We start from the raw sequence: 11,635 nt of genomic DNA, 5'->3' as shown, positions 1-11,635 counted from the left end.
TTTTTCAGTTTAATGATTCATCATTGGCTATTACTGTTTTAAGCTGTAAAGAACATAACTATGATTTAATAGAACTAAAGCACATAACTTAATGCCTAGATGGTAAAATATTATGTATTAATAATATAGATGTCTGTTGTTGTTTTTTACAAGAAAACTTTTCTAATAGTTAATGAGATGGATTGTAAAACATTAAAGCCCCCCGGAAAGATTCACATTTGTGTGAAAATAAGCCAGTAAATGTAAATGAATCAATTTTAAGTGTTCTCGACATTCTCAACCTCATTCCTATCCACAATTCAACACTGCCATCTGCTGTTCATATTTTGTACAAGTTATGTTGCATTTGCTTTTAAACATTTACTTTTCAAAATAATACATTCAAAAGTCAACCAAAAATAACCAGAAATCATATTTATTAGGAAGGAATATAATATCAAGCTAGGTCAATATATTCAGAACACTGTCATTCTCTATCAAAATATTACACTTTTTGAAAACACGTTATCTTTGAAAATTCCATGTGATATCACACAAAGTACAAATGGCACAATTTTTTCTATAAATTAGAGTTCCTCCGATTTTATTAAGAAATGAAAAAAGACACTTTGATGCTACAAAAGATTACTGACAAAATTACAAAACTGATAAAGTTTCAGTTTCTGTTGGAGTCCACATTTCTTTCACCAGAAGAGTTCCTCTCATCTACACACACTGATCTTTTCCTGTAACAATAAAAACAGATAAATGTGAGATATAGATATATATATACATGCATACATACACACACACAGAGAGAGTACCGAAAAAGTTTGGAAAATTGAAATGAGTCTCTTATGCTTATCAAGCCTAAGCAGCACAACTGTTTCCAACATTGATAATAAATCAGCATAATATAATGATTTCTGAAGGATCATGTGACACTGAAGACTGGGGTAATGATGCTGAAAATACAGCTCTGCATCACAGAAATAAAGTATATTTTAAAGTATATTAAATTAGAAAACCATTATTTTAATTTTAATATTTCACAATATTATTATTATTATTATTATGTTTTTAATCAAATAAATGCAGGCTTGATGAGTATTTTACATATATATATATATATATATTTATATAATTATATAATTATGCATAAATATATACATGCATGTGTGTGTATTTATATATACAAAATAATTATACACAGTACACACACATATATTATGCAAACACAAACTTTTATTTTGGAAGTGATTAATCGCGATTATTCATTGCCCCTCCCTCCCTCCCTCCCTCACTCACTCCCTCACTCCCTCACTCCCTCCCTCACTATCTATCTATCAAGAGCTTTCCCTTACCCGCAAACTGCGATCTGATTGGCTGGCTAGATTACAATTACAAAGAACAAAAATGTCTATACAAATAAGGCTAGACCTGCTTAGCCGTGTGCAACACACCAGATAGACGCAAGCAAGGAATGTTTGTGATGAAATTGCGGTCTTACTCGAGAGGCTGGCAGTGCAGGCCTGCAGCACAGGGGCAGTGCTCCTGTGGACCCTCCTCGTCCCACAGTAATAACTCCATCAGCTGGTTAGGGTGACTGGTGCAACCTTGGCCTTCCTGTGGCTTGGGGCGGCACACGGGGAAGAGCAGGGCTGGAGAGAAAAAAACGAGAAATAAATAAATGAGAAAAGAAGAGGGAGGGAGAGATAGAGACTACAGAGAGCAGAAATTACACCATAAATTAGGGAGATATTAGGTGTGTCAAAACCACAGCAAATGTTGTTGGTGTGTATCTTGTGTGATCAATGCATATTTGGCAACAGTAAGACAACTGAGGAACACTGATCTGAGTGAGCGAGGAGTTCAACTGTAAATTCATAAGGAAACAATTATTTAGTACTTTGAGAAGTAACCTTCTGACTGGGAGGCCCAGTGAAACGGGATATGTTTCAGATGTTTTACAATATAACCAACTGCTTTTCTAACATAGTTGCTTATTTAGGCACTTTTATGTCCCAGGGGTTGATTTTTATTAAAACCAATAAATTATATTTGGTATTTCTCATGTCTTTATCGTTTATTTTTGCTACTTTTGAAATGCATTTTAGTCATAGATTTAGTTTTACCATTGTCACAGACTTTAAATCCTACAACACAAAAATCCATAATAAAAATATGAATTATTACAACTTTAAAACTGAGATAATCTATACAAAGATTACACAACCTTTGTGAAAGGCACAGCAGTGTTGAGGACTGCAGTCGCTCTGGTACTGGCAGATTGTTCCAGACTGTCCTTTGGTTCTGTTCTGAGCACAAACACCCCACACACACATCTGATCTCCACAACACTCCACGTCCCTTGTGCACTCCTAGAAGTAAATAATATCAATATATTTTAACAAAAATTGTGTGTGTGTGTGTGTGTGTGTGTGTATATATATACATATATATATATAAAGAAGGAAACACGAAGCAAAAAGAGCCATAAAAACAGAAAACGTTTTGAATTTGAAGATCAAATTCAATTGTACTTAATTTGTCTTCTGGAAAACATGAAAGTATCTTCTGTTGCTTCCAAAGGGCAGTACTAAATGAAAAATTTGATGTCCAAACATCTTCATCCTGTTCAAAAGTTTTCACCCCCCCCCCCCCCGGCTCTTAATGCATCGTGTTTCACCTTTTTTATTTGTTGTATTTGAGTCCCTCAATGGCCCTCAGTGTGAAAAGATGGATCTCAAAATCATACAGTCACTGCTAGAGAGGGTTGAAATATGCAAAAGATGTTGGAAAACTGAATGCATGCATTTTGTATGATCCATCTAATTTAGTTAAAATTATTATTATTTTGCAGATTTTTCAAGGTGTATGTAAACTTGACCATGACCGTATATATCATTTTTTTCTTTTTTTTTTAACAAAAGGTGAGCACAGACCATATTAGTCGTCTGGCACGGGATGCATTTGGAGGTGATGATCTCATAGAGGCAGAAGCTGTCGTTCCCACAGTCCTCGTCAATCATGCACTCCTGTGTGAACAAGAATGAAACTGACATTATACACTGAACAAAATTATAAATGCAACAAGATCGAAGACTTTTTCTATGTACACAAAAGGCCTTTTTCTCTCAAATATTGTTGCACATTTTAGAGTGGCCTTTTATTGCGGCCAGCCTAAGGCACACCTGTGCAATAATCATGCTGTCTAATCAGCATCTTGATATGCCACACCTGTGAGGTGGATGGATTATCTCGGCAAAGGAGAAGTGCTCACTAACACAGATTTAGACAGATTTGTGAACAATATTTGAGAGAAATACGCCTTTTGTGTACATAGAACAAGTCTTAGATCTTTGAGTTCAGCTCATGAAAAATGGGGGCAAAAACAAAAGTGTTGCGTTTATAATTTTGTTCAACGTATATTACAGAAACACTGTTATTGTACTTACAGTTCAGCAAAAATCCCAAGCACCTCTATTCATTCAATAAACTCTGCTGGACTATATTTTCATGATTCGACATCAGATTCATAACATCATAAAATTTCTGACAGTTGGCGGGCAGTACTAGTGTGCTGCTTTTGTTCACCATTCACTTTCATTATATGGAAAAGAGCAGCGTGGACATTCTGCTAAACATCTATTATAATCTACAGAAGAAAGAAAGTCATAGAGGTTTGGAACAACATGGGTGTGTACAATGCCAGTATTTTTGTTTGTCTAATTTTTCGGGGAATTTTTCTTTTAAGTATCCTACAGTATTGTTCCTAAAGTACTGTAAAAGTAAGTCTTGTTTTGTACTTTAGGTCAAGAAATTCCAACGAGGTGTTTCGCCTCCCACACAGAAATTCAGCTGGGGACTCAAAGAAACAACCACCTACCATTAACTGAAAAACACATTTGTGTTGTCTGGAACATCCACCACATCTACGCTTCCAACGATGAGTGAATATAATAATGTATTAACAAAAACAGTCCTTTGTGCTTGTACTTTCTTAGACGCTGGAAATTGATATGATGGAAATTGTGACTTAACTTTATATCCTAAGGAAAAGGAGGGAAAAGACCAATTTTTTTCCAATATATTTCCACTCTGCTGAAAATATTTACAAATAAACTAGATAAAGAATAGCGAATAGTCTCCAACTGCCCTGCAGTTCATGGCAGACAAACAGGAGTCATTTTTAAAAGTTAATACCTGATGATCTCATCAGCGGTGTCATAATTAATTCCACATTTGCAGATCTGGAGGTCCAGAAACCCATCTCAGCACTTCACTCCCGTGAGAGCTGTAACAGCGACCTACCACTACCACTACCCTTCCCCCCAGAGTTACAATGCCTGGAGTCTAGACTAATGTGAGTGAGTCACGTGAAAAAACCTCTCAGTACTTCCTCACGAACAAAAACAACTTTCCTAAAGAACAGGAAGTTCAGGTCCAAGTTCTTCTGGAAGACAGAATACAAACTGAAAATGTGTAGAAAACATAAGACATCATCACAAAATTCATTAAATTTAAAATTAATGAGTGAGATTTCTATATGAAATTAGTATAATGATTAAACATATCTACATACATTATACATATTAATTTATATCAATATGGATATATATATATATAATGTATACAGTACATATCTTGTATATAATTGTATATTTTAATAATTTTATCTTATTTAATAATAATTAATAAATTATTAAATAATGAATATATATATATATATATATATATATATATATATATATATATATATATATATGTGTGTGTGTGTGTGTGTGTGTGTGTGTGTGTGTGTGTGTGTGTGTGTGTGTGTGTGTGTGTGTGTGTGTATATATATATATACAGTACCAGTCAAAAGTTTGGAAACACTACTATTTTTAATGCTTTTGAAAGAAGTCTCTTATGCTCATCAAGCCTGCAGTTAAAAAAAACAAAACAAAAAACAGTAATATTATGAAATATTATTACAATTTAAAATAATGGTTCTCTTTTTTAATATACTTTAAAATGTAATTTATTTTTGTGATGCAAAGCTGAATTTTCATCAGCAAGTACTCCAGTCTTTGGTGTCTTATGATCCTTCAGAAATCATTCTAATATGCTGATTTATGATCAATGTTGGAAACAGTTGTGCTGCTTAATATTTTTTTATAACCTGAGATACTTTTTTCAGGATTATTTGATGAATAAAAAGTTAAAAAGAACTGTATTTATTTAGAATAGAAATCTTTTGTAACAATATACACTACCGTTCAAAAGTTTGGGAACAATAACTTTTTTTTTAAAAGAAATTAGTACTTTAATTCAACAAGGATGCGTTAAATTGATAAAAGGTGATGGTAATGATTTATATTGTTAGAAATGTTTTTATTTTGAATAAATGCTGTTTTTATGAATAAATGCTGTTAACGTTTTACACATCAATGAATCCTGAAAAAAGTATTCCAAAAAAATATATTAAACAGCACAACTGTTTCCATCATTGATAATAACTGAGTATCAATGCATCATATTAGAATGATTTCTGAAGGATCATAAGACACCAAAGACTGGAGTACTTGCTGATGAAAATTCAGCTTTGCATCACAAAAATAAATTACATTTTAAAGTATATTAAAAAAGAGAACCATTATTTTAAATTGTAATAATATTTCATAATATTACTGTTTTTTTTTTGTTTTTTTTTTGTTTTTAACTGCAGGCTTGATGAGCATAAGAGACTTCTTGCAAAAGCATTAAAAATAGTAGTGTTTCCAAACTTTTGACTGGTACTGTATATATATATGCTCAGATTTGCCACTGTGCAAAATGGGAGAGAAACCACTACGAGCTGCCTCATGGCAACATGGCTGCTGGCACTAACTCTCGACCACACAATCCCAGCGCACCACTTTCCATGCATTTTTTCCAGCTGTTCTAATTTCACCATATATTGTCCTGGTGCCAGAAGACTGCCTGAACCAGAGCCTCTAATGGCACTGCCATCTGTAAAATTGTTGCAGAAATGCATAAGGACCATAAGTGTAATCTTTATATATTCAGGTTTTACTCTGGAATAGATAGAATGGTAGCTGTCTCTTATTTCAATCAAAAGCTATTAAACACAGTTAGTCTGTTATTCAAGAGAATTGAGAGTGTACTTTAGAAATAAAGGATGCTAAACATTACATTTAGTCTTGAAAAAAAATACATTATGGCCCGGTATCACAGACAGAGTTTAGATTAAACCAGGATTAGGACTTAGTTCAATTAGGGCATTTAAGTAGCTTTTATAAACGTGCCTTAGGAAAAAAAAAAAACATTACTGGTGTGCATCTTGAGGCAAAACAATGGCACTGACATATTTTAAAAGTCGCTATAAAACAGCTCAAATATGCATTTTAGTCTGGGACTAGGCTTAAACCTTGTCTGTGAAACCGGGGGAATGTGTTTATGTTGAATGATCCAGCGTTTTAAAGACTAATTTCTGTAGAGGGCATATTTTATAAGCCTTATAAAAAGTAAACGCTTATATTTTAGTCACAGCAACAATACAAAATGTGAGGAAAGAGGACTGATGTGAACCATCTGTCCCTCAAACTACTTTATTTACAAGAATTGTCCATGTTTAGAAAAGTCTCGATGATGTGCCACATGTTTCCCATGTAAATGGAAGGTCCTAGCTTGATGACTGGTGAAGTGGAAAATCCATGTTGGTTTTAATAAATAAACTCTGTTTTCTAACCCCAGGTTGCCAAAGTGACGACAAACTCACTTCAGGGTGGTTCATAGCACTGGAAGTTTGATATCTACTCTCTGCATTTTATATGGTCACTTTTTTAAAATGGTTCATTATTAGGCTATAACTTAAAGTGATATTAAGGCTGTAGATGAAATATAGACTCACGTGATCTACTTCATTCCACCGTTCAGTGTCCTGAATGAGAGTTCTGGAAAAATGAGTCTTTCCAGTCTTATTATCTGTTTCCTACAGGAAAACCAGGAGTAAGTTGCAGATAGAGAAGGCAAATCAATCTACAAAGGCATGAGCACAATGCAGTTCTGTTCATGTCAATGCAAATATAAATATAAAATCACATCAAGTACAAGCCAATAAACATGAAATACCTTGTCAATTCTCTCTATCAGATGCACGGTCCGATTCCCCACCTTGATCTCTGTTGTAGTTTCATTGTGAAAACTGGCAGGAAAGTTACGTCCATGTAACAGCGATTTTGATGACTCATTCTCCATCTGATTGTGCATATTTATCAAATAAGATTAATATTGTCTAGATGTGAATAATTTTTTGACAGTACTTTTTTATTGAGAATTCTGAAGTAAATCTTGATGGAAAGTCCGAATCATTTCCGTGAATCGATTCTAATGAAACAGTTCGCTTCAAAGAACCGGTTCAAAAATCATTCAGGTTTTTGTCGATAAAGTTTTATTAATATTGGCCTGGTTTCACAGACAGGGCTTTCAATTAGGGCATTTAAATAACTTTTATAAAGATGCCTTAGGGAGAAAAAAAAACTGGTGTGCATCTTGAGACAAAACATAGCACTGACATATTTGTCAGTGAAAGTTGTTTTCAGTTAAAACAGCTCAATATTGCATTTTAGTCTGGGGCTAAACCGGGGGAAATGTTTCTGTGAAAATGTTTTTTGCAATTTCATGTGTCGCAGTTCAGTTTGCAGCAGCCTAATTTAAAACCAAAATATACTTAAAAATATACACTGAACAATGCTAGGCCTACAACTTTTTAGTAGGATTTATTAAATGTTATTTACTGAAACCAAATCTGTTATGAGATTCGTTCGATGTTTTGTGAGCATGTTTAAAAAAAGATTCACTGACAAGATCCGACTCAAATTTCGTTTACGAATCGGACATCACATTTGCGCATAAGCAAAGGACATGGCGCAAAACAAAATTCAGTCTGCAGAGATTGTTGTTTCTCCAGTCATACCTGGTGGACAGCCTCCTCTAGTTTCTGCTGCGTGTCCTCCATCAGTTTTTCCACCTCCCTGAACATCTCGTTTAAAGTGGTTTGTCCGTGTACCACATGCTCCTCCAGGGTCTCGGTGATGTCCAGATGTCGTCCCCCTCTGTGAACTGAGCTGCCCAACACAAAGCACACGCAAAGGGATAATATCACACACTTCAGCATCGTTTTTTACTTAGGCGAGTCACCTCTGGCGAAAATCACAGACCCTGTCTGTGCCTGGGACGTGGTTTATTTGGAAACTTGTGAGGGGAAAAAAAGACCGGAAAAGGTTTTTGGCTCCCACTATAGCGTCTGATGGCTCAATTATTAAAGCGACAGCGCACTGCCCTTCAAAAACGAGGAAAATGGGTTTGTTAGCTCGATATAAAACATCATTTAAAACAGAACAATATAGCTTATCTTGTTTATTGATATAAGTCGTTAAGTGCGTTAGGCTACTGTAGGCTAGTCTAAATTATGTTATTGAAAAAAGGTATTTTATGCTCATCAAGCCTGCATTTATTTGATCAAAAATATAGAAAGAAAAAAAATATTGTGAAATATTATTACAATTTGAAATAATGATACTTCAGTGTCACATAATATGCTGATTTATTATCAATGTTGGAAACAGTTGTGCTGCTTAATATATATTTTTATATATATAATCTGTGATACTTTTTTTTTTTCAGAAAAAATAAAAAAGAGAACAGTATTTATTTAAAATAGTAATCTTTTGTTACAATATACCGTTAAAAAATTTTTTTTTAAAGAAATTAATACTTTTATTCAGCAAAGTTGTGTTAAATTGATAAAAAGTGATAGTAAAGATTTATATTGTTAGAAAAGATTTCTATTTTGAATAAATGCTGTTATTTTTTACTTTTTTTTGCTATTTTTTTGAATCCTGAAAAAAATATCACAGGTTCAAAAAAAAAAAAAAAATTATAGCAGCGCAACTGTTTTCAACATTGATAATAAATCAGCATAATAGAATGATTTCTGAAGGATCATTTGACACGGATGACTGGAGTAATGATGCTGAAAATACAGCTCTGCATCACAGAAATAAATAATATTTCAAAGTAGACTATATTAAAATATAGAACCATTATTTTAAATGGTAATAATACTTCACAATATTGCATAAAAAATAAAATTATATATATATATATATATATATATATATATATATATATATATATATATATATATATATATATATATATATGTTCAGTTTCTTTTTTTCTTTTTTTTTAATAATATTTTGCAGCACGCTTTGTTTAATTTATATCGTATCTTGAAGTGAAACAGATGTTTATTATATTATGCCTGTAACAATTGGGTTCACTAGTTCTAAAATATTTAATGTTGCATACTTGCAGCAGGTTATCTATAACATTTGGGTTCACAAGTTATAATTTATAGAGAACATTGCAAAAAGTGGTAACCTAATTTTGTACGAATTTTTTCTACTTAAGCTAACATTGATGCCTTCTGTTGTCAGATACGTTTATTAATATGAATTACTTTTGAGTATAGTAAAATAATAATAATAATAATAACTGAATATAAATTTTCACATAAAACCCATTTTATTTATTTATTTATTCTTTATGCCTTAGAAGAAAAATATTACTGGTGTGACATATTTGTCAGTGAAAGTTGTTTTCAGTTAAAACAGCTCAAATATGCATTTTAGTCTGGGACTAAAGGCTTAAACCTTGTCTGTGAAACCGGGGGAATGTTTTTTTTGCAATTTGATGTGTCCCAGTTCAGTTTGTTGCAAACTGAATGTTGGGTTGACATCAGAACCCAACGTCAGACTGACGTCAACATCCGACGTCGTACAGACGTTGGATTTTGGTTGGAAATGAAAGTTGTAATAGTAAATAGGTGTCTTAAAAAAATAATTGTTGGTTTAACTTAAAAAAAGGTAAGTTACCTGGTTGCCTTAAAATTTTGAGTTCATTGAAATAAAATTTTTGAGTTAATACAAAGAAGGAGATTGGTTAAATCAACAGAATCGCAAATGCTATTATGTTATCTGAACCACATTAATTATCTAAATTGAACTGACAAAAGAAAAAAAGTTGTGATAACAAATCATGAAAATAATTGTTTTACAGTGAGGGGCACCAAAGAGTCTTAATCCGCCACTGCTTGTTGTTTCAACATAAATTAGTATTTAATTTTTATTATTTTGCTACAAATACCTAGAGTGTAATGAACGCATTCGATTGCACTTACATTTGGCACCTCTTTTCAAAGTGCATTAAGCGTGCGCATCCTTTAAGAGTCCAGTAGATGGCGACAGAGTACAAGCTCTCGTTCACCGCTGTGATTCGCTGTGCTAATGAAACACCTGCCAGCATGTGTGAGATTAAACTGTTGGCGTGAGAGCCAGAAGTCTTCCACTGTTGTAGGTAAGACAAAATGCATGCTCATCATGTTTATCAAAACTCAAATACTATGTAGCCTAGTATAGTAGCATATTGTGTTTAACATTTAAAAGAATGAGAAAAATAGATTTTAAAATTAGAGTGCATGTTAAAGGACATATTTTACTTCGAGCAGGTCAGGTGCCTGGATCATGAGGCGTCTGTAGGACAGTTGGTACAGGGCAGAAAACATGCTTGCTTTTATGTGTGTGGAAAGAAACATTAATGCGTTACATTTTACTGGGAATATTCCAAACATTAATGCACAACATTATGTTGTGGTGCAGTGTGCATGTAGGCCTACTAAAATTCCATTCGTATTAATGAAATGCCGTTTTGCAATCGATGTGTTGTTGCTCCCCATATCATATTTTACAAAACCAAATTGTATTCAAAACCTGAACGTCTAAAGTTATTTTTTATATATTGTTGAAAGCATTGCAATTACAGCTTTCGCTCAGCTCAAACCCTCAATACAGTTTCCCCATAGAATGAAGTAAAGTAGTCTACAGAGTCAGACGCCTGATAAAAAAACAACAACAGTGGGATTCGCCTTCCCAGTAGATCTGAACTTCCCATTGGGCGTCACGGGAAGCTCCGCCTCTAATTATAAAGGGCATAAAGAGCCAGTGAGTCGCGAGGGCGACCTATATCAACAACCGGGTGGATGAAATCATAAGATACAAACATTTCTCTCTGCGAGATAAACTTCAGAGGTCAGATACTGTATACGGATCATATCGACCGCTGTCAATCAGATTCTGCGACTGTCGCTGAAGCCCAAAGTCACATTCCAGCGGAAAAAGTAAGTTTGTTGAACACTTATTTGAGCGCGTCAAAGCACGCGCTGCTGGGAAACTAGAAGTGACACGCTATATTGGGCACGCGCTGCATTGACAGCATGCACTGATGCCATGGAAAAAACATTTTTATATTATAACATACATAAATAGGTTTAGTTATGCTATGTATAATTGCGTTATGATAATTATATTATTATAATGAATTAACAAATTTGTTAACAAAGTTGTATTGGATATCCAGTCGGGTGTTTGATTACATCTTAGCCAGGTTAGTTTCAAGAGTGGTGTAAATAATTTACTACTGCCTTTGGAGTGCTTGTCAGCTGTCCGGGTTTAGTTTGTAGTTTATCTCCTAGATAATGCACTAAAGCATTATATTTTGCCTGAGACAGCCACTAGCTAAAATGACACCATTCCCTTTGGGAATCCATCTG

General features: G+C 33.7%; 2 protein-coding genes across 10 annotated transcripts in view; one reads left to right on the top strand and one right to left on the bottom strand.

Moving 5' to 3' along the window:
• Positions 1-5: 5 nt before the first annotated feature.
• On the bottom strand, positions 6-8,271 carry dkk3b (dickkopf WNT signaling pathway inhibitor 3b). Its single transcript, XM_079859186.1, has 7 exons — positions 7,940-8,271; positions 7,096-7,221; positions 6,875-6,955; positions 2,925-3,017; positions 2,216-2,360; positions 1,490-1,640; positions 6-725 (listed from the first exon to the last, which is right to left on the bottom strand). The coding sequence occupies exons 1-7, from the start codon at positions 8,138-8,140 to the stop codon at positions 656-658; spliced, it is 867 nt and encodes a 288-aa protein (XP_079715312.1). The 5' UTR covers positions 8,141-8,271; the 3' UTR covers positions 6-655.
• A 2,038-nt stretch (positions 8,272-10,309) lies between these two features.
• Positions 10,310-11,635, top strand: part of mical2b (microtubule associated monooxygenase, calponin and LIM domain containing 2b) — a 50,330-nt gene continuing 49,004 nt past the window's right edge. For 6 of the 9 annotated variants that reach the window (XM_079860255.1, XM_079860254.1, XM_079860252.1 and 3 more), the window contains exon 1: positions 10,310-10,383. In XM_079860255.1, coding sequence (XP_079716381.1) covers positions 10,314-10,383 — 70 coding nt within the window. In that variant the 5' untranslated portion in view covers positions 10,310-10,313. Of the gene's footprint in view, positions 10,384-11,011; positions 11,204-11,635 lie in introns of those variants that run through there. The other 3 variants (XM_079860256.1, XM_079860253.1, XM_079860257.1) reach the window with 2 other exon arrangements.

Source organism: Squalius cephalus, assembly GCF_949319135.1.
Source record: "Squalius cephalus genome assembly, chromosome: 23".
Classification (NCBI taxonomy): Eukaryota; Metazoa; Chordata; class Actinopteri; order Cypriniformes; family Leuciscidae; genus Squalius; species Squalius cephalus.
This window is presented reverse-complemented; position numbering and strand designations above follow the sequence as displayed.

Excerpts from the sequence above, each read along its gene's own strand:
- dkk3b (XM_079859186.1), bottom strand. The coding sequence starts at position 8,140 with ATGCTGAAGTGTGTGATATTATCCCTTTGCGTGTGCTTTGTGTTGGGC. Across the intron at positions 2,361-2,924 it reads CGTGCCAGACGACTAATATG|GAGTGCACAAGGGACGTGGA; the intron begins GTCTGTGCTCAC and ends ATTTACTTCTAG. Across the intron at positions 1,641-2,215 it reads CTGCTGTGCCTTTCACAAAG|CCCTGCTCTTCCCCGTGTGC; the intron begins GTTGTGTAATCT and ends TTTTCTCTCCAG.